The sequence below is a fragment of the Zophobas morio genome, unplaced genomic scaffold (assembly GCF_036711695.1).
Source record: "Zophobas morio isolate AGI-343-1 ecotype UQ-CSIRO unplaced genomic scaffold, CSIRO_AGI_Zmor_V1 ptg000582l, whole genome shotgun sequence".
NCBI classification, from domain to species: domain Eukaryota; kingdom Metazoa; phylum Arthropoda; class Insecta; order Coleoptera; family Tenebrionidae; genus Zophobas; species Zophobas morio.
In genome coordinates, this window is record NW_026972685.1 from 1 (window position 1) to 22,862 (window position 22,862).

The 22,862-nt window shown below is 34.7% G+C and overlaps 3 protein-coding genes across 6 annotated transcripts; 2 read left to right on the forward strand and 1 right to left on the reverse strand.

Moving 5' to 3' along the window:
* The first annotated feature begins 12,306 nt into the window (after positions 1–12,306).
* LOC135121436 (uncharacterized) lies at positions 12,307–15,835 on the forward strand. Its single transcript, XM_064045764.1, has 10 exons — positions 12,307–12,402; positions 12,463–12,587; positions 12,643–12,703; positions 12,757–12,926; positions 14,273–14,403; positions 14,964–15,071; positions 15,135–15,177; positions 15,238–15,398; positions 15,450–15,609; positions 15,734–15,835. Exons 1-10 carry the CDS (start codon positions 12,327–12,329, stop codon positions 15,833–15,835), a joined length of 1,137 nt encoding a protein of 378 aa, XP_063901834.1. The 5' UTR covers positions 12,307–12,326.
* A 2,526-nt stretch (positions 15,836–18,361) lies between these two features.
* Positions 18,362–20,806, forward strand: LOC135121434 (eukaryotic peptide chain release factor GTP-binding subunit ERF3B-like). Of its 3 annotated transcripts, none has more exons than XM_064045759.1 (15): positions 18,362–18,567; positions 18,638–18,679; positions 18,728–18,875; positions 18,926–19,023; positions 19,083–19,156; positions 19,205–19,283; positions 19,341–19,503; positions 19,559–19,626; positions 19,706–19,784; positions 19,837–20,011; positions 20,063–20,164; positions 20,221–20,332; positions 20,394–20,446; positions 20,504–20,675; positions 20,729–20,806. In XM_064045759.1, the coding sequence occupies exons 1-15, from the start codon at positions 18,393–18,395 to the stop codon at positions 20,770–20,772; spliced, it is 1,584 nt and encodes a 527-aa protein (XP_063901829.1). In that variant the 5' UTR covers positions 18,362–18,392; the 3' UTR covers positions 20,773–20,806. The 3 variants fall into 3 exon arrangements, with proteins under 3 accessions (XP_063901829.1, XP_063901830.1, XP_063901831.1); XM_064045761.1 differs by having other exon boundaries at positions 18,548–18,567; positions 18,741–18,875; XM_064045760.1 differs by lacking the exon at positions 20,729–20,806 and having other exon boundaries at positions 20,394–20,466; positions 20,514–20,675.
* LOC135121435 (protoheme IX farnesyltransferase, mitochondrial-like) lies at positions 20,682–22,756 on the reverse strand. Of its 2 annotated transcripts, XM_064045762.1 has the most exons (11): positions 22,700–22,756; positions 22,601–22,643; positions 22,275–22,546; positions 22,032–22,210; positions 21,882–21,933; positions 21,730–21,828; positions 21,543–21,677; positions 21,367–21,476; positions 21,157–21,310; positions 20,987–21,103; positions 20,682–20,930 (listed from the first exon to the last, which is right to left on the reverse strand). In XM_064045762.1, exons 1-11 carry the CDS (start codon positions 22,736–22,738, stop codon positions 20,877–20,879), a joined length of 1,254 nt encoding a protein of 417 aa, XP_063901832.1. In that variant the 5' UTR covers positions 22,739–22,756; the 3' UTR covers positions 20,682–20,876. The 2 variants fall into 2 exon arrangements, with proteins under 2 accessions (XP_063901832.1, XP_063901833.1); XM_064045763.1 differs by lacking the exons at positions 22,601–22,643; positions 22,700–22,756 and having other exon boundaries at positions 21,367–21,677; positions 22,032–22,222; positions 22,275–22,334.
* Positions 22,757–22,862: the final 106 nt, after the last annotated feature.

A 22,862-nucleotide genomic window follows, 5' to 3' on the forward strand; every position in this document is an offset into this window, starting at 1 on the left:
TTCATTTAATACACTAAGGGACTTTTATTTATTAACTCCAATAGAAATAATATTGTATAACTTTACTATACCTCAATATTAATAGACTAATTATGATGAATAGCCGGAAACTCAGAATATTTATATTTCTACCCGTGCTTAACTAAATGCTTGTTATTAAAAGATAGTTTAACTAAACCTCATACTTAAATACAAGTTAAACCTAATTTAACATAACTGTCTAACAAAAAGATTTACATTAAGTAAAGCTCCCTATACCCCCCATACTGTCATTAAACCTATTAACAATAATAAGCTGTCTAAATTGTAGCATTATTGAAAATGCCTTAAGTACGCTGGGTTACTAAATTGTAGTAAACTTATGCATCTGTTTTGATAACTAACTCCTAATAATAAAATTATGAAACCAATAACTAATTATTATAGGTATAAGCACTTTTATGTAAAAATTATCAATATTTTTAAACTCTTAAGAGCTGCAAAATCACGTAAAGAGATATGAGCTTATTAACTTTATCTCGGTGCGCGGATCCTTTTGATCCGTGACGAGCTGGTGACGCACTCGATACTTGACTGTGACTGCAGCAAGTAAGACGATGTTTAATTGGTTGTTAACTTTAGCCACTGCATTGGTCGGCTAATTAGTGGTTAGGCTTTGGCGCCTTTTGAGCCTGGGACTGTTGGGTGGAATCTTGTGATGCTTCGCTATGTATCGTACACTCTTTGTCAGACGTTACAGACGTGCCGACAACTGCCGTCTTGAGGTTTGACATAGTATAAGCGCACGAAAAGATCGTGCCTATATATCCAAATTCGCATTTTACTCTTCGGTTAGTCCTCGAGGGGCTGCAGGGGGTTTCGATCCAAGCACCCTTGGAAGGTGTCCTTAGGTGGAATACATTCGAACGTAAATTTATCAGCGGTCGGGTCATGTCACCCTCTACTATTCGACGGTGTTATAAAACGAACGTCCTTCGAGCCCCTGCTGAATCGGATAATGTACATTAAACTCAGGTCAAACATGGCTAGCTTCCTCTTTGAAGCTTGAACTCATCTACTAACTACTTACCAAGCTAGAATCATGATTATGGCGCCTTCCTGATTGGAACTCTGAGTTGAGGGTTTAATTGTACTAAGGCGTAGGTTGCCATAGCTAACTAACTTAGTATATGTTAAAGGCACACGGTTCGAAAGAACTCCTCTTAAAACTGACAATAACTGAATGTTCGATAGAGCCTTGAAGCAGGTTCTATTTTACTTGTATTCGTAAGCTCAAATTTTAGATGACTTTAATGTCAGGAGAAGTTTGTAGGGTGCGAATGACTTTATAGCTAATAATGAAGCATACTTTTGGCTTGGTTTTAGCTTCGCGTTGAGTACGAGCATCGCCAACCCAAGCAAGTTTAAATCTAATTTGCCTAGGTTGATCAGTTGTAGTTAACTTGAACACTAGATAAATAGTTAATGAAAACTGCTAAGTTCCATCGTACACTACTATGGTTGACGGTTAGTAGCCAAGACGAACGCCTCTATAGCAAGAAACATGCAATGAGTGATGGCTCTATAGTCTACTCCTTTGTTCCCAAGGATGCATTTATAGTTGTACATGTAATATAGTATTGTTTGTGCCTGTGTCGCGGATCTGGCATAGCTCATTTCGGTGTCCTGACTAGTGTCGTTGATACCTGTACATTGGTACTAGTACTATATATATATCCACGTACTGATTTATTTGGATGACAATTTTTGTATTTACATTTTTTCCTACTATTCCGGATGCTCTTGTTACTGAGGATTTAATGTTCGAGACACTTTAGAAACATTTAGGATGTTACAGTGGGATAACGTATATACTAAAGTGTCGGCACAGTCTCGAGCATTGAAACAGCCGTAACAGCATGTATATATCTATATACCGTATTTATAATTTGTTTAATGCAAAAATGAACCCACTAAGGCTTCAAATAGTGTTTCCACCTAAAATTTAGTTGTGTCCTTCTCAAGTAAAACCTAGGTTACTAGTTTAATTTTAAGTTTTGAGCGAGCTACCCATTAGTAACTCAACACTAATTTGTATACAAGTTAACATCGGCGCATACCTCAAAAACACGGTTCTTCGACTAAAATCAGATATGACAAGCCACATTGTAACCGTAATGATCACAAAAATTACTAACAATGTTCACCCCTAAGCATATTCTAAGCAAGCGTTAAGCATGGGGATCACCGACCCTTATGAATATAATCATTTTAAAAGTTAGGCCATGGTAGAGAATGCAAAACCTAATGCTCTCTCGCGCGAATTTATTAAGAAATGAACAAAGAATCGAAATAAGTTAGCCTGTAAGACCCATTTTCTGTATATTACATATTTTAGTTTTTAAATTTCTCTTTCGAGGATCACAATTAGGATAGTTCTGAATTTAAGAAAAGTTTAGAATAGCGGTAATGTTCTTGACTTGACACAACCACCTCACATTATCATATTCTAATCAAAATAAATGTATGTTTGTGATTGGAGTGGTTTTGTAAATATGTCTACTAAGTTGAAATTTGAAGATACGTGTTCAATAGAAAAAATTCTCGTCTACTTCCTCGACGTGATAGTAAGCAAATTCAATATTTAATGCATTCCCTTTCGCTATATTATTCACAGTTTCATTGCCAGTGTAAACTTTTTCGTCATTTTATAGTTTATAATGACCTCAATAAGTATATTATTTAATGTGATTGTGTTAGATAGAGCTTTGCTCATCCCAATGTATTCTGCCTCAGAAGAAGACATAAATCTTGAAATTGTTTTAATTACAGGACTTCCATTTAGAAAAATTATATGGCCCTTTTATAGTTCAGTACTTTTAATTGCCTGCTTACGAAGAGCCACAGTAGCATTCAATTAGTATCATGTTATCTGTAGGCTTCTTGTATTTCCTAGGTAAAAAGAAGAGATTTTTCATGTGATAAAGGTATTTCAACGATCTTAGTGCGAGGGTCCACTGTTCCTTATTGTCACAATGTAAAAATGGCTTAGTATTTAAGTCGCATAGGGGGTGTCGGGTCAAGTGCTTTCAGTAATATTACGTAGTAAACCCACTAACTATAGTAATGTTCACTAGTGCTTCTTTCTGTGGAGAGCTTAAGTTCGGTATCCTTTTATATAGATATTTAAATTTGTTTTAAAGATATAAAAAATAGTTCTGTGTATGTTGTTTATATGTGCCCTTTTATAATGTTTTGTCTTTTACCTAATTTCGAAGTGGTCGAGATCTTCAAGTAGATCATAAGTTAATTTATTTAGATACAAATAAAGATACTTGTTTATTAAAATACTTCTATTATTTTTGTGGTGGAATGTTTTCTCGTCCTTAATAGCATCATCAGTTGCGATGAGCCTTGATTATTACTATTACTATTTGCCTCTTCTTTGAATTTTGTAAGGTGTTCAAGTTGTGGCCGGGGTTTCCATACCCAGTAAGTGAGTGCTGTTTGTAGTATATGGATTGTACTTTGAAGGGGGCATATGGAGAGGAATGTTAGAAACTCCCTTAAGGTCAGTGTTGTGAATATCAAATTGCACATATATAATTTTGGGATCCTTAATTTCAGTACCGCATTACAGTTTAGTGGTGTCCCTCGAATAGAAAAGGGCTGGAATATGGTTTAAGATTAATTTGAGTTGGGTAAAAGAATTTGCTTAACTGCGTGCTAAGGGTTTATGTTATTAATAATATATGTAGATTTAGAAAGGAATGAATCTTCAAAGCAGTCTCTAGACCTTATTTTCTTGCAAGTATTAGTTATATTTGTTAAATGTACGATTTAACCTCCAAAAATGAAAAGCCAAAGATTTCGTCTTGTGGTATTTTCGTTCTTTTTTTAATTATTTGTTTATAGTAAATGTTGCGCCCTGAAGAACTCCCTCCATAATTTATCGGGAGCTTTGACTCCATTAATTTGCATCTGGTCATATTAAATAGAGTTTGTTTCCTGCTCTTACCCATATATTGTGTGGTGCCTTTTGGAACCGTAGATAACTTAGTACTCTCTTGTTGAACGTCTTAGAGCAGTCTGTCATCAATAAAAAACTTGCTTCCTTTGTCCGTTCTTACTTTCTTTATGACTGCATTGGATGTGCTTACTTTTAATTATCAGATTTTAGTATATTTGTTGTCCTCTTTAAGCATTATTTAGTAAATTCTAACCATTATTTTTTTCTTAGACCTTTCGTAAATTCCTATAATCTTTATTTTTCTAACAAAATACTTGGTAAGTACAGTCTACTAACTTTCAAGCACCTATCTAACTTTAGTCAAACCTCCAAGCGACACGAACTTGACATTTTTGATTGTGCAGGCAAGTAATTTTTTTATGTACATCTTTACATGGATATATTTCCAGCATTGCACCTTTTAATGGATGCTCATGTGGCAAGTTAATTAAAAATTTATTAAAAAAACGTTTATATTTGTGATAAATTTTAAAACTTATTTTCTGTATTAGAAACTATTTTTTCAATAGTAGCACCTTAAATTATAAATTTTTTTTTAAACCTACTTGTTCTACTTCTTGATCATTATTAAGTATTTAATAACTTTTTTAGTATCTGAACATTAAAAAACTGGTTTAGAAAACGGAATAATTTAGTTCGAAATTCAGGTTAAAATCATGCAGCGCCCATACAGTTATTACGTGCAAAGTTTTCTTCTGAATTTCTTATATATTAACAAGAGAACTTTTATTTAAAATTAAGAAAAAAAAATAACATTTTATATACAAAATTAAATTCTACCTTAGCGCTAATGATCATTAAATAAATATAAAAAAACTATTTTACTTTGCCGTAACTTTCATCAACATTTCGACCTGATGAGGATTTAATAACGTTAAATCCCCCTATGACTCTACATTCAGGATTCTCTGTTGCCAATCTTTCCTGTCGATATTATGTTGCAACTAAAACTGTCTATATTTAACAAACCTTAGAAGTAAAAGAAGGTACTCCTCAGAAATTCAGAATATTTATTCTTTTGTAGCGTAATATTTTAATCCGTAATGGAATTTGTCCACCGAACCTATAATTACAAAAACTGCAATGATAAGTAGAACAACTCTTAATTAGGCCGACCTAACCCTCCTAGGAGTTATCTTATACCAGTGCTTTCCAACAAAAATTTAAACAATTGCCTAACTGCAAATCAAGCTATATACTATAGTACAATTCATAATCAAGGCAGTTTTATCTAAAAAATGGAAGTATAGGCAATAAAGGGGTACAGTCGAAAAAATCTAAAGGGCCTATCACTAGTTCAGAGACATTATTTTGAAAACATGCATTCTATAATTAATATTGTGTAGTGAGCTGTTAAATATGCTAGCATTGGTAATCTTAAACTAACCGAAACTTTTACCAAGTTTTATCTTGGTTGCAGATATGGTATATGCCTGTTTAATAAGGGAGCCCAGAAGGCTTCCTGCCTTAGGTAGGGCCGCAGTACTGGCCGTTGTCTTTAAGTCTTGGGTTTAGTTATCTCGAGACCATCTTTCCCGAGGTGTTTTCTTAGCGGTTTTCCACCTATTTAATCGGCGGGGTCCGGGCCCGATACATAATGGTTATGCCACCCTTTTGGGAGGGTAACACGTTGCAAACACTTGTGTCTCGATCCCTTGAGTAGGAATACTAATTAAGGGCTGGGCGCAGTATGTTAGTGATAAAAATCAAAGAAAAATTTTCTCTTTAATCTCTCTTTTTCTAATTTCATATATTTTTTTTGGCGTTCTTTTCTTCTTATAATTTTATACTTTTTATTTACTTGCTCTACTTGTTGGTTTAAAAAAAATTTTTAATAAACCTTTCCTTAATTTTTTTATTATATCATGTATTCTTCTATGACAAATTTATTATAAACCTGATTGTGCTCTTTTGTAGCTACTAAGTTTTATCATCTATAAGGGGTAAAAATTTGCAAATTGTTATTTTTTATTAATAATTTTTATTTTCGGAACGTCTATTTAGTCGATTTATTAATTATTAGACGTTTTAAATAGCTAAATAAAAATTAACTTAACTTAATGATTTACCTAATGTTTATCTTCCACCCGTAAGCAATTTAGTGAAAAAATGTATATATAAACGTTTGAGAGGCTAAAAACTTAATTATTATAAAGTTTAAAAACAACTCTCAGCAACTTCATTGTAAGCGTTATTTATCGTAAAAAGAGCCTTACAATTTAAAATTTATTATTGCAAATAACTATTAATGTTTTTAACATGACCAATATAGAGGCAGGAAAAACTTTGCAGTTTGCATACTGTCGCACCACATTAAAACGTATGTTGGAATGTCTGCTGGATTTATAAAACCTTGTAACTACATTCACTCGAGAGCTTAGACGCTAGGGTGTGGTGAGAAGCAAATAAAATAGAAATTTAACTAAGCCTATTTCAGATTATATGTTAATAAATGGCACTATAGTTTATTTGAAAGAACTATGCATGGTGAGACCTACAACTAACGAATTCAAACATCTGAAAATCTACTTTTAGGATGTATTTATTTTAATTTAAGTCCAAACTGACTTCCAACTGTTCTTAGAACCCTTCTTTGTTAATAAACAACTGCTTTAATAACAAAGGCCATCTCCGTAAAAAAAAACAGGCGTTATATTGATAGAAAATTAAAGCAACTCTAAATATTCTTTTTTTTGCTTTTATTGACGCAAAAATATTCCATACTAAAACATATGTTTATGTGTACACCAAATAACGCCATCTAAAATTCATAACTTCGATCTCTTTTGATCACGGATGAAAAGAACGGATGTTGTGAATGCTATTTTACGTTTATGTTAAATATAAAGACCGGTTTTATTTTATTATATGCTTTTTTTGTTTTAGTTTTTTTCAGCTTTAACTATTATGAATACTTGCATTTTAAAGACCAGTTTTTCCGAGTTTTTTGTTAATGTATATCGTCCTCCATTCATCTCTGACGGCAACTGCAAGTTAATCAAAATTTGAAGATTATGAGTTACTCATCTCTACAAGTGCGTTGGTCTTTCCCTGTACGGATTGGTTTTTGTCCCATTTTCTTTTTTGATGAAAAAGCACAACCCATTTAGTTATAAAGTTTAAGCTTTCTCTTTACTAGTTATATGAACACGAGGCTTACTAATTAAAATTTGTCTTACAAGCTTGTTTTATAAAAAAACTCAAGGGAGCTTTGCTAATTACTCTGCATCAAGATTTGATATTAGTTCAATTAAAAACTTTACGAGTGCGCTAATCTAAACAGTTGCCTCGGTCGGAGCGGCGCTTGCACCAGCATCTGTTTTTGTTTTAATTACGACCTATTCATTAAAAAATTTTGAGCTTTTGTTGCTGCTGATTAAGTACGAAGTACTACAAAATTTCCACTAAGGTTAGTTATTCTTAGACATCGTATATGGCTGTTAAATGGAAATGTTTTAAAATTAAAAGGTAAGGATGCTGGAGTTTATGATATTAATTAAAGAGAGTTTGATCAGTCTCTAATAATGAAGAAACTCACGTCGAAAAAACAATTATATAAAAATATGAAGACTTTTAACAATTCTTTACGTTAGCGTTTTTCCATAAAGGCAGAAGCGAGCTAATTATTATTTCCTACTTTAAGCGTGCCAAGCTTACAAAAACTATTGCTATAAAAAAGTTACCATTTAAAAGGAAGCGAAGGCTACTAACTTTTAGTTTCGCTTTTGAGTTTAGCAAAGCCGTACAACATATGCATTAAAAGACGTATAATGGACAGTAGGTAACGTTGCCTTTATAAAGATCAAAACGTTTGTAAACCTAATGGGGTGAGCTTATATTCAAGCACAGAACAATAGAGAGCAGAGTGAAACTGCCGTTAAAAACCCCTGACGGTAGAGAGAAAACATTTATTTTTAAAAAAGGCGCCCGCTATCTCCTGGCGCGCGATCGGGTCAAGAACACTGACTTTACTAGCCGTCAACTGGGTGAACTTAAAATTTAGGTTTAAGCTTGCATTAATGTAATCTTCTATATATCTATTTACCCCTAGCCCTAAACTTAAAAAACAACTTGAATTTATATGGTAGAAATCGCTTATCACGAACTCTAAAGGGCCCGCTATTTATATTCGTTATAACCGGAGTTGGTAATTCTCGAGATCGATAAAAAGCGGAAAAAGTTTGCAAAAAATAGGAAGAGAGTAAAATGCTCTTTTTTCTTGATAAGCAAATTTTTATTGATTGTCCGGTCGAAAAATTCGTTCAAAGTAGGTTTTGAGAAATATGTGATTACCGACTTCTGTTTCAAAGCATTTTTGACAAACATTTTGTTACGTTATTTTTCTAAATTAAGCGCTTTCCTTCATAATCAATTCACTCGCATCTACTGAATCTAATTAACGAATAACTCCCCTTTCTTCCAACGCTCCTTTTGCTGTGATCTGTTCGACCTCTCCTTGATCCTCATCCTGGACGTCGACAGGCTCCTTAACGCTTAAGTTCTTGACCGACACCACAATGAAGCATCACAGAAAATTTCGTGAGATAACATCCATAAGAATTTAATCTTCAATAAATGTTTTCTTCCAAAGGAACGTTCTGAGTTGTAAAGGTAAATTGTCCTCTTCTTCAAAAACCACAGGGCCGACTGCTAATTTAGCGTGTGGAAAGCAATTCTGTAATGCAACCGGTGTTGCACTTAGCCAAACTTTTCTAGCGTGACAACTTCTCCCCGCCAAATTTTTACTCTTGAAATAACCGAAGAATGTCTTATTTTCTGTAGTGACATTGGCTGAAGTTTCGACGTAGAATTCTTAGGCAAGAAAACTTAATGTTTTTTTTAAATGCATTACTTTGGTGTGAGCCGAACAATTATCCCTAAAAGTAAAATCTTACGATCAATTAATTTTCTGTCCCATCGCCTTAGTTTTGTCTCAAATAACGTATAAGTAACCCATGAATTTTCAATAATGGCATAATTAACAGGGAGGCGTAGGAAGTGTTTACTACAGTGGAGCTTCCATTGCCAATCACAAGTAAATTTCCCTTTTCTGACTCGGGCATGTTAGCACAAACGAATATGATTAACCTGTGTGCCGACAATTTTATTCCCTCACATTTTTCATTTATAAATTTTAAAGTCTCGCCAGGAGTTTATTGATACAACAATACTGATTCTTCCCATAATAAATATTTTTCGGTTGATAACTCTCATTAATTTGGCAGTTTACTTTTTAACGATTCATCAACTTCTCGCTGATTCACACTTGCTTCCTTAATAACTTTACCCAATAAAACTTTGTGCCTTTTTTTAATCAATCTAACCATCCTCTCGAACAAACCCAGTCTTCCTCTGGGTTAAACAAATTAGAAAATTCTTCGGCCTTAATTTGTAGCAAGTTCCCTCGCACCGTTTTAATGTGAACCATTGTGATAAAGTCTGGTCTACTTCATTCTGCTTCAATTTATTAATCTCTTCGCTTTTGGAATGTTTTCCCCATAATCTTAATATTTTACCTTGCTGCTTTAAAAGAAGACAATGTAATTAAACTTTTTACACACATCTACTCGGCTCCCACCCGGGTCTGGCTCGTTCAAAATTTTGAGCTTTTCGCCTAAATAATAATGTTTTCGTCTTGACATGTTTCTAATGACCCTATAGAAATATTCCAATTTGCAGGGGAAAAGCTGCAAAAATTGAAAGAAAATAGCATGGAAAATCTTGTTTGAAACCCTGTCATTAATTCCAATCGGTTCGATTTAACCGAGATTTTTTACAAAAGGGCAATATAGTATTTGACCGGGCCCGAAAGGTTTGGTTCGCTTTAACCGAGGGTTGGTTTCAAGCAATTTTATTACAAGTCAACTGTGTATATCTTTCCACTGGCATAGCATCCCCTGCTTAATAAGAATTTAAACCATTAACTTGAATTCCCTTGTTGAAGGAGGGGGGTCACGAGCGTCCACCAGTAATACTTTTAGACCAAATATATCATGATTATTTTAGTTATATTGTTAGGTATAGATGAATAACAAGCTACTAGGGTCCTGGCTTAGAAGGATGGCTCATAATACGAGCGATTAAAACTTTCAAGGGTCGATACTGCTCCTCAAGTTATTAAAGATTTAATTATTGAGTCTTACTAATTCGTTGGGATGCACAGCCTAGGGGTGGGGAAAATAAGCCCAGGGTAGTAAGGCTGATTTTGAAAACTATTTTATTTTTTATTTTTCTGTACAATCTCCATCTATTTGATACGCCTTTCGCATCGACCGTACAATTGTTTTATCCCGCTAAAAAGTTTTTAAACAAAATTACTTTTGTTATGCGCGCTAAACAACGCTAATATTTGATGGTTATTCAGTCATTGGTACGTTAAGTAAAGTGACGCCAGTGCATAACCGCGTGTTGGAGTGGAAACTTTGTCTACAAATGCTCACCTACAGATGACCTCATTTTGTTTTCATCAGGAAATCTCCTACCTCGTAACGCATTTTGAATCTTTAAAGTAGTAAAAAATTCGCTGGGAGCCAGGTATTGGCTGTAGGGGTATATGGTTAATTTTTCCACGCCCATATTTCGTATGGCAAGCTTTACAACTTACACTGTGAACCGGTCCGCGTTGTTTCGTAATAGGCAAAATTTTCTGCTAAGTTTGCCCCTGCGATTCTCAATAATGGCTAGTTGCAACTATATGAGTAAGCCAGCGTGATATTGCCCGTTCGTCGTTCATCCTTTGGGGAAAATATCGTTGCCATAGTTTAATAGCCACTCTTTAAACCTTGAAGTTGCGAGGTGGCATTTCTACCTTTTTTTTCGTTGCATGTACTTTTGTTTGGATATGGATCGTACTGTAATCCATGTATTTTAACAGGTGACAATGCGATTACAAATTGCATCCAAATCATTCTCACCTAAACTAGAAATATTGCGCGAACTTCTACTCTTCGTTCCCGATTTAGCGGAGTTAATATTTTGGGTTCCCAACGCGCGCTCATCTTGCTCATAAGTAAATTACTAAAAGGATTTGTTTAAAGCTAACCTTGCTGCTCTTTAGTTCTTCTACTATCTGGCGAATTCAAATTCAGCGGTTTCAAGGATTAATTTTCTCAAATTTTAATATTTTCTTCCGGAAGGACCGAGCAAAACGGGCCTGGATGCTCATCGTTTTCAAATTGACTCTGGTCCTTCTATAAACGGCCGAGTCCACCTTTTGACCGTGGAATATATGATGGAGCACATTGTGGATAAGTGGCTAATAATTTTCTTTTGGATTCTTGGGCACATTTACCTTTTTTACAGTGTACTTTGTCACAGTACGACATACAAACTTCGAAAATGACAAGGTTTCGCTAGACATGTTTGTTTGACGTTTATTCAGTAACTGTTACATCAATTATAATCAAATTTGACCCATGGGTTATTATCTTATGTGTATACACATAAGTGCAGTCCAAGTTTTTTTAGAAAGCCCCCTTCAAAGGAGGCTCACTTTTCGCCGGAGAGCCCTGGTACAATTTTGACCTAAAAAATTACTAGTACTTGAGTAGCAGCCGAACTATCGGTTGCCTTCTGCTAGGGGCATTAATTACGTAACCAATATGCGATAAACTAAATTTGGTTATAGCGAAGCTTTTGGCTAAACTTAAATTAGAGTCTATTGAATTTACTTAATATTCTTGATAAGCTTATAATCTTACATAATGAATACTCTATTGGTTTCAGGATTGAGGTTAGAGGCTAAATTCTTACGATAACTACGAATAATCTTGACCATTATAATCCGCGATTTTACTCAAGTATATATAAGAACATGCGAGCTTAAATAAAAATTTATTTTTGAGCATGCCTAACAGCCCAAAAAGTTTAAGTAAACTTTTATCCTGTAACACCTTCTAATTCCTCTTGCGAGGTAATCCAAGCTTCTACTACTTTTTACATAAAGTAAATTGAGGGCACTTGAGTTCCAGACAGAGAGTGCAGAGGTCTCAGACCTACAACATATACTATAGAGAAGGATATTATACATCCCATTACTACCCGTGCTGATTTTAACATGTTCTGGAAAATTCGGAACTGTCAACAGACCGCTGGGTTGGAAAATTAGGCTTTACAAATAGTAAATCCATTTTGAAAATTTTACTAATTCTATAAGGTTTAACAAAAATTTACTAGTAAAATAAAGTGATTAAGGCAACCCAATTAAGTCTCTCCCTAATTGGGTTAGGCCTTTTTGCGAGAACCGCTGTCACTGTTATTTCCTTCACTAACGGGTATTTTAAGTTATTGCTTTTATATAGTAATTGAGACTTATACAATGAACGAACATGTTAACTGTGAAACAGCTTTAAGCTGCTCTAATTCGTTAACGACATATTCGCGGGAGCCACTTAGTACTAATATTTTACACTGTAGTATTATTTTTATTATATTTGCAACATTGCGCTTCTAAGAGCGATGGGCTTATTTACCAGGGGAGCTTCTTCCCGACTTGTCAAGGCAAGTTGGCGAAAAGTTGGAGGTTTTTGTTTCATCAAAGTATATAGTTTCCTCTAATCCAAAAGTTGTTAATTGCTTGGTACATTTAATGGAAGCTTTACACATTATATAATAATGAATTTCAGTTGATATAGCTTTTTGGATCTGATATATATACGGATGATTCTGACATTGTTGCCATTTTGGTCCATTTAGGTTTCCTCTTTATCTTAAATTTGTATATAACGTTTTACTTTTTTAAATACCAGGAAAGGTCAAATTAAGCGATACGCCACCTAGTTATGATTATCTTGTGACTCTTGAAGTACTCCCGCCTTTACCAGTTTACGTTTCAACTTCTCGTGGAATTACCTCCAGATCTTGGGAGGTTGGGCATGAAGGCTGCAGCATTAAATTATGCGATCTTCAAATATATCAAGTAAAAATACATTTAAATATAAACTGGCATTTTATTTTTTTAAGAAGTTATTAGAATTTTAAAGGAAGATTTTATATACTTTTAATCTATAAACTTATAATTTTTAAACGCTAATTGTTGAATTCAAGTCAAACGTAATGCTTTATAAAATAAGCGAATTTCGCATAGTTGATATACATTACATGCATATTTACCAATAGAATTTTGCTATTCTTGTAATTACTATAAAACTATTGTGTAAATATCAAGTAAAAGTAGAACTTAAATTAGCAGAGAATTTTGAATAACCAGTTTATATAAGTAACCTTTTTTGCAGTGCTTGAGTTACACTATTGCCACTAGAGTAATATTACTTTTAGCATACTTTAAAACAATAAAGCTATTAAATCATGCGTCTTTCTCATAACAACATAAATACGAAATACTTTTTAAAGTTTTTTTCTTATTAAAGTTAGCAGGAAGTTTAAGCATGATTTTTGCAAAGAAAAATGAATTATCCTAATACAAACTGACGTAACCATTCTTAACGATGACTTCAGTTTTTGTAAAAAAAACTTTTGTAGTAAAAAAGTCCTCATTTTGGGTAGGTTAATCGCATGCTTAATATTTAATGTGAAAGAGCATCGCTACGAAACAAAAGCCGAGTTACGTTTTTGCTTCACTAGAAAACGGTGAAAGGGTATCCTTGTACTTATTTTTTTTGCTAATAATCTAATGCGAATTAATAAGGTTAAGTTTAAACTTATGAGGTTGTTAAGAGAGTGTAGGTTAAAAAAAAATGTTTTCAACTAAATATACAGTTTATGTTGCCAGGGTAATACTCTTTTTCGTTATTATATTTCGTTAATTTTGCTTTCCTATTGAAACACAAATATAGGGGGATACACTAATATTTAATCTAACTGGTTGTTAATCTTTTTTAGCAAGTGAAATTTTCTTTTTCTTATTTATACTTATAAAATTATAAAGGTATATGTAAAGACTGTAAAATATTTATAACAATTAAAAATTTATTCTTTTCAAAATTTTATAATAACTAAAAATCTGTGCCAAGTTTTCATTTAATACTGTTACTCTAACTGGAAGTTAATTTTAAGTCAAAAAAGTAATGCCAAAGCGTTAAGGTAAACTAGTTTGTTTTCTAAGATACAACTGAAAGCCTCAAATTTACCTTTCTAGCCACAAGCCAAGTTATAACAATCTTTTTCAAATTTTAATGACCCAAAACACAAGCTTAATTGGAACTATTAATACACCTATCTTTCCACTACTAAAATTTAGCTAAGCTTTTACAATTTTTTTTTTATAGTTAATGTTCAGATTAGTCTAAATAACTTAAAACATAGAGCCCAGAAGAATTGGGAAGAAAGTCAAGCAAAATAGCTAAAGCTGAAGGCGGATCGATCTCCTTTGGCGAAACTCATGGCTGTTTTTTGCCAAGCTTAACGCTGGTGTCTTCTCTTTCAAACGAGCCATGGTTATTCTTTTTTCACGCTATTATTTAAACCTGCTATTAGTCTTAGCTATATTAACATTAAGTTATAATGATATACCCCGTTTTAGAGAAACACTAAACCTTAAATAAATAATTACATTCTTTTTGTAGTCTCTCTTCACAAATTTATAAGTGGCATAAACAATTTTTTTTGTGTGAGAAAGCACAAAGTTAGTCGATACTTATTAGGTGTTGTTTCGTTTTGAAATTTTTATAATAGAATTGTAAAAGTCATTGTATTAGTGCTTTTTGCGGTTATTATAAACAATATTTAATAGAACTATTGAATTAGGTAGAAAAAAGTCAGCTAATAAACAGTTACCCTTAGTTAAACTTTAAAATTTAAAAAGTGGATTTATGGAGGTTTTTCCTGGAAAAAGAGGGTTTTGGTTGCTCACTTAGTTGTATACCTTAAAACGGGTATAACCCTAACCAAAGCGGTTTATAGTGAAAATCTTATTTATTATGCCTTTATATATCAATTAAATACTATTTCATAAAACGTTCAGTTTGGTTTTGTTTTAAACAAATGTAACTTTTAGCTACAAATTTTTATTGAACACTGTCGCAGACAGAGGCACAACTCAAATATCGTTTACTTCTTATCGCTTCATACGCGAAGTTTTATATCTTGAAACAAGATATGAAAGGCAATATACGTTAAATAGTAATTCGTTACAGATTATAGATTTCTAATACTACTTTCACTTTAGATTTGAGCTGTCTCTAAATTATGAGAAACTTGTACACGAAATAGTAGTTTTATATTATAAACGAAAAATTTTAATTTTAGTTATCTTCCACAAATTTTATTAGGCTACTGGCCCTCCCTATACACTCAAGGGGTGCGGGCAGGATATGCTTGGAACTTCCGGCCCAACAACCCACAATATATTGATACCGAAAGAAAGCGAGAAGGCTAAAAATACGGTAAATCTATCCGTTTCAGTTCAAAACACTGCTGAACTAGCTCCTGAGTATGAAGCTTGACAAAAAGTAGAATTACTGCAGATTGATTATCTAAAAAGTTGTAGGGTTAGCAACAAGCTACTGCAAAAGTATAATAAAGAATCTTCAAAGGAGCCACTTTATATGTGGGCAAAAGTGAAAAACCCCTACTACGTGGATAACGAAGTTCTTACTGAAACTTGCCCACTTCCAGGAGAGATCAAAGAATGTATTCATGAGGTTAACGTGATATTTTTCCGTTAAACCTCCTTTGGTTATATACTGGTTTACTTAAACTTTTATAAATAATATATATACACTTAAGAGACTTGGTTAACTTTTTTAATTCTTTAATTCCCTTTAGAACCTAACTTGGAAGGATATCTTTTGGTTCCACGAAGGCGTTTGCGTCAATAAGAAAAAATATGTGCTCACTTGCGCGTTTTGGAGAAGAAGAAACTTATAAAGTGGAGAATTCCTTATTCCTTTATATTCATGCGTCTATTTAGATAAATGGATGCTTAAAATATATTTTTTTCAATAATGGCGTAATACTGACAATACCGCACACAACTTTCCTTCCTTTTTTTCCTTTAAGAAAGGTTATTTTTTTTTGAAAGGTGATGTTAATACTCGTTACCTTAGCAAATTTTTTCCTGCCGCCTAACGTAGCGTTTAGAGGACATGAAATATTTCATGAATTACACCATTTTATTAACTATCCGTCACCTTTACAATAGTTAACAATTCCTGATTTACCACTGTCTTTATTTTAATTCTTTACCTGCTAACTTCAATTGGTATTCTACCAACTAACCTACTCTCGCTGGTCTGTTTTAAAACAGGAAAAACGCGAAGTAATAAAGCGACTTACAATACTCGCATTCTAAGATAATATAAAGGTAGTCAGGTCGTTTAATTTTGAAAAATGTGCGGAAATATAGTTCAAGGCGTTAATTATTAATTTGTTGTGGTGCTTTTCATATTAAGTAAACGTTTTCAATTAAGATAAAGCAAAAGAGGTCCAATTACATTTATGATGTAATAGTTGGGTTTTCGCACAAACCAAAGGTGCACCTGTAGACAATATAAGGATATCGTTTAGAAAAATCTGAAGTCTGTTTATATGCAAAGTCGAGAATGTGCAGTAGGAGTATGAGGCAGATGCGTAACTATTAGTAGGTCCTATTATAGCTTTAAATTATTACTAAGATTCATACTTCTTTTGCATATAAGAGGAGATAAACAAGTTGTATTCTTAATTCTTTTTTTTTAACAAGATAATTTATGAGGCTTTCAGTTAAGATTACAGTCTATAAAAGGATGTATATTTGCAATAGCGTCAGAGCTTTAATAGTTCCCTTTCTTCTCTTTCTTGAAATAAGCTTTTGGTGGGGTTTATCGTGGTTTTCCATTATGCAAACTAATTTTCAAGTATATAAAGATAGGTCTGCACAGATTTAATAGCTAATTCAGTTAATTTAACAAATATGGCAGTGTTGTCAACGTATAGGAGGCTAAAGAAACTCGATAGGAAAAGGAATACTGCATGTGCACAGGAAAAGCAATAAAGGTTACAGTAAGGAGTTCTGTGTTAATAACTTTTTCCTATCATCATCCCGGAACATTGCTGATATACTGGAGTTTATAACGTTCGGGACACCTCTTAACCTTTCAGGATGTTAGATGTGGTCACCGCCTCGGTAACCTTTTACTAGATTTCTTTAGGGGAAGAAATAGGTAATTAAAACCAATAAGTGCGATCTGCTCTAACGGAAGTTAAAAAACATGTTAAGCAACGAGTTCTGTAATAGAACGCATTGGTGTGCATGCTAGGAATAACACAGTCGAAAAAATTATTTTACATATTTGTAGCCTATACAAGTGGCTCATAGAAGAATACAATTAAGTGGAAGATGCATAAGTAAGTTTAGACTTTAACATGCATTCTTACAGAAGCAGCTTGTCGTTCAAGTTGCTCCTTTTACTTATTAAATTTCTTAATTGCGTAGTCTAAGCGGGAATACTAGTTAAACTTGTCTGTATTCATTTTAAGGCAATTAGACTATAAACACTAATAAAGATTATTTGACAGCGGTAAAATACCCATCAAACAGAGTTTCCTTTTTATCTAGATCCGTATTTTGATATTTTGATAGGAACTTTATACAAGGTGTAAATATAACTAATTGAATATATTTTATCATCAATTAGGCTCTATTTCAGATTTTGCTTTCATTACATGCCATACTAAGCAAGGGAAACTGTATCGCTAAAACCTAGACTTCTTTACTCTACGAATTAAATTTAATTATGAATACAATTATTGTGGTGGTTAGCCTTAATGACGTATAGAAAATAATAATAAAATTTAGGTTTTTAATAACGCTTTAATAACATGCATAGTAAGCTTCAGATCTTTAGTGCTGATCTTTTGAAAAAGTAAACGCAAAGAAGAAATTTTTTTTAAACAAAATAACGCATCTTTCGAATAAGGCGTTTCTGCGACTTTTTCGAGACAATAGTGAGCTTACATGTTGTCTTAGTTTTATTATTTTCGTGTTAACTAGTAAAGCGTTCAAGAAATGTTAAAGTATATTATAAATATTTGTTAGTGCAGTATATGTTGTCTAATTTTCGGAATTAAAAAATTTTCTAAATTGCTATAATAAAAATTGGTTTCCAGGTTTCTTGTAAGTTATATAATATTATTCTACTGCCATATACCATTGCGATGGATTCATGACCTAGTAACAGTATAATACAAGTCAGCTTTAAAATAAAATCAGAGGTTTACTAACATTAAAACCGACTACGCGCAAAGAAATTACGTTGATTGCGTAATTTAAACAGAAACAAGAAACTTGATAAATAGAGAAGCCCACCGAAAGTGCTATAAAACACGACTGGAACACTCCTACCCAATAGCTTTTCAAAACTGCATGCTGTTTTCTCATAAGACGTAATCTTTAAATAGTGATTTAGTCTGCTTCTTGTACTACAAAATTGAGACTTCCGCTTCCATGTCCTCAGAGCTTACATATAACATCGACGCCTCCTCTGGCTCTTCACCAAGTTCAGGCTTTCCTTCTTCTCCTTCTGCTGCAACCTCAACTACTTTTCCGGATTTTTCTAAGAAATTTACATCAACTTCAACCATTGAAAACAATGAAACCGTAGAAGTTGTTAATAAAAAAGGTTTCTTTTTTTGTATACCTACTGTTTTATTGAATGTTTTTACTGTTTAACACTGTTATTTATATTAAAGAGTCTGATATTATAAACGGAATCGGCGAAAAGTTGTCTTGTGGTAAAGCATTATATAAGCTTTATAATAACATTTAACTTCCGCTTTTAGTTTCATTGAATAGCGATATGCACCCCGAAAAAGAAGTCAACAGCACACATAAGTTTCAACAGATTTCAAAAGCAGAAAAAGAGCACCTTAACGTCATAATTATAGGGCACGTTGATGCCGGAAAATCTACAATAGGGGGGCATCTGATGTAAACTTTTAATTATTTAAACAATCTTAATATTTTAACCCTTTTTATAGGGTTTTGACTGGGCAAGTCGATGCTCGGACACTCGCCAAGTACGCTGCTGACGCCAAATTAATTGGAAGAGAAAGCTGGTATCTCTCCTGGGCTCTGGGTTAGCCTTACTATATATATTTATTAAATAACATATTATTAAATTGCTCTTTGCAAAAGATACTAACGAGGAAGAACGGGAAAAGGGCAAAACGGTAGAAGTCGGGAGAGCACACTTTTGCACAGAAAACAAAGTATTTATTAATAATTGTTTAGTTATCCCATTTAATCTTTGTGTGAAGAAATTTACCATCTTGGATGCACCCGGCCATAACTTGTACATCTCACAAATGATTTCGGGTGTATCCCAGGCAGACATTGGCACACTTTATTAAACTTGCATTTGTTTTATTTTTTTTTAACTTACCTACTGTATAGGGATTTTGGTTATTTCTGCACGTAGAGGCGAGTTTGAAGCGGGTTTCGAGAGGGACGGCCAAACTAGAGAGCACGCATTGCTGGCAAAAACGGCGGGGGTACGTTTTATGGTGGTGCTAGTTAATAAAATGGACGATATCTCTGTGGAGTGGAGTAGTCAACGGTTGGCTTTACTTTTCGTGTTAATCTTGACAGCTGGATTTACAACCTTACGTTAGGTATAATGAAATTTTAGAAAAACTTGTACCATTTCTGAAGAAGTTTGGTTACGTGAACGGTAGAAATGGTTCACAAAGCTATTAATATTACTTTTATGAACTGTCTACCTATAACCGGCTTGTACTATTACACTATTACCTGCACAGCGTACTTTATTCCCTGTTCTGGACTCACGGGCGCAAATCTTAAGGATCCTTTGCCAGAGGGTTTTTTTCCAGCTTACAAGTATTTTTATTTAATAATCCCTCCAGTCGCTTTTGGAATTAGTTAAGCGCAGGGGTCCCTCGCTTCTGCAGTTTCTTGATCGCATGAAGCCCATCCCACGGCAGCACAATGCCCCAGTAAGACTTCCTATTCTGGACAAATACAAAGATATGGGCGTCATTATAGCCGGGAAACTCGATTCCGGCATGATTCAGCTGGGAAAGAAGTACACGCTGATGCCGAACAAAGTGAGTTTTTTTTGGTAGCTTGGTTCCATTACTTTCTAAACTATTCACCAGATTGTGGTCGAAGTGCAGCAGATTGTTATTGACGAGGAAGAGGCGGAAGTAGCGCCTTCCGGATGCAGTCTCAAGCTGAAGATTAAAGGCGCAGAAGAGGACGTGAGTACTTTTCAAGGCGGAGGTGGCGGGGAGACTTTTACATATATCTGGCGCAGGACGTGCATCCGGGTCATGTCTTATGCGAAAGCTCCCATCTCTGTCCGGCCATCGAGAAGTTTGACGCCGTTGTTCGCTTTATGAACTTGGAAGGGGGCATCGTCACTTCCGGTATGAATTATTTTGTAACCCCGTCACTCCGCTGTAAGGGCTCATTGGCTCTCACCTGGAGGCTATACTTGTGTCCTGCACTGCCACGCTTTGATTGAGAACGCTACGCTCTTGGTACGGTGGCCCTCGTCGTGGTACGCATTGGAGCTTTTAGCATTTCACTGCTGCTAGAAAATAATAGGGAAAGTCGATGATAAAGGGGAGCTTAACAAGAAGCACATGTTCCCCAAGTTCGCGAGAAGCGATGAAATGGTTATGGTACGCCTGCAAACTGATGGGAGGGTCTGCGTAGAAACGTTTAAAGACTTTCCCTCACTTGGAAGGATTACTCTAAGAGATGAAAGTAGCCGCTCTGCCCTATCTTTTAATTCTAATCTCCAGCTTATTTTACAACAGAAAGAACAGTTGCCATTGGAAAGATCACCAAACTTGTGGGATGAGTAAACTTCATCCGATAATAAAAACCTCTGCAACTCCACGTTTATTGTGTCTTCTCCTTGCGCTCCATCGCCTCTCTGCAACCGTGCTCAGGCCCGCAAACTTCTCAAGAAATTTCGTGTTCGCATGTCGTGGGAATTAAGGAGAGCGGTTTCCTTTTCTGTTCGATGCACGACTAGTAGAGAGTATAACATACCATTTAGCCCAGAAAAAAACCTTTTTGTGCAGCATAAGCAAGCAGAGAAGAGCTGGAAGGTGTATGATGGAAACAAAGAACAGCCTTCTCCCCGTTTTCTTAGTTGCACATTGGAAGAAGCTCCAACTATGGTATAACTATTATTGGTAGCTTGAAAGATGGGTACTAAATTCTACAGCGTTAATATTACCAAAACTGTATTTATTGCGAATGATGTTATTAAGAACTTCCACTCGGTGAGACCGCAGTAAACGCACAACCCGCACACCGGAAAGAGCATCAGAGTGTGCCGGATGGCTACCCGCTTCGAAAGGGCCGGATCAATTACCGACATCATCTGGTACCTACCGGAAGTACGAGGTTGCGAAAACAAGGAGCCACAAGTAAGTAGAACACTTGCCCAGCTCTACCGTAATCTTTCCGGAGGTTCCAGCTGAGTGAATTAAAGTGGGGAAACTGCCAGACATAGAGTAACGTACCAAGTAGCCAAGCTCCATCCTCGAGGTTTCCCTTTATGTAGTGCAGGACGTTCTTAGCAACCAATATAGGTATATATATATTTACGCATCCATAAACCGTGCAAGCGGCCCAGCCCATCATGGGAGGGATTGCGCCAACCACCGCGCCTATCCATGTGTTTACGACGTGCAGTCTTTTAGAGGCTGTATAAAAGAAGGAGTAAAGAATTATGTTTCCGAAGCCCAGAGCCGCCTAAGTAAAGCGTGATACTACTTCTACTTATAATGAGAGGCAGGACTCTTACTACGAGGCTATTAAGTTTGACGCAAAGAATTCCTGTCCCAAAGGCGCCCAGAGTTACGCCGTAGTTAAAAGCATGGAAAGGGGTTAGGGCGCAGCGGACCTGTTGTGTTCGTACAATATTAAAAGCAAAGTGCGTTAGGTCAGAGTTACTACCAATGGTCTGTTTTTCGTTCGAGACATTTGAGCATCAAAAGGGACTTCCATCCTAATTAAAGAGTTATGTAAACATGCACATTTTGGAATTCTCAAGTGCAATAGAACTATATTATTTTGCTACTTTCTTTTATAAAAGTATTAAACAACCATTGATTTAAGACGTTCGCCGAAGAGATGCACATAGCAGTCCCGACCGCCGAATAAAACATGTTCGGAAGAGAGTGCTCTCCCGGCGCCATTGCGTAACCAACTAAAGCTGTTAGCGTAACAAGAGCACTAAGCTCTGGCTTCGACAATTGGGCATACACTTTCAGTAAATCTATCGTCTAGTAATATAACTTAAGGTTAAGAGTAAAATAACGGTCAATAAAGTGACCAAAAAATAAGTACTTTTCGCTCGTAGACATTACATAAATTAGTTTTGCACTGCTCTTTAGAACTGTAATAAAAAGATTTCGGCAGTGACTGCACTTTTCGAAAGTGAAGTTTATTTGCATGGTTATAACGTTTAAATATTATTAAAGCTTTAATAAGACTGCAACTTTCTCTATGGCTCTCATCGTTTTTTTTACAACTAATTTTCGTTTTTTTTTGAGCAAAGAAGCTCACAGTATAGTGCAAACGGTCAACAGCCTTCAAATTTAAGTTAACTCTATTGCAAGCTTGTTTATAAACGCGAGTGTTAGTTTAGACACTTTCGGTGTATTATAAATAACCTTTAAAAGTTAAGAGAGCGCTGGCCATATAGTGTTGTAAAGTCTATTACAAAGAAACAAAAAGCAAATATTCAAGCTTTAAGATAAAAATAGACTAACAAGCGACCGTAAGTGTACTGCTTTACGTGCTAGGTGCATTAAACTTGCACAAAGGCAACCGTATAGGTATCTAACAAATACTTAGGTGAGAGGAGCTAGGGCCAGTGTCAAGGGGCACTATAAAAAGGTGTAAACGCAAATTGTCGATCGAAGACGTGAGTTG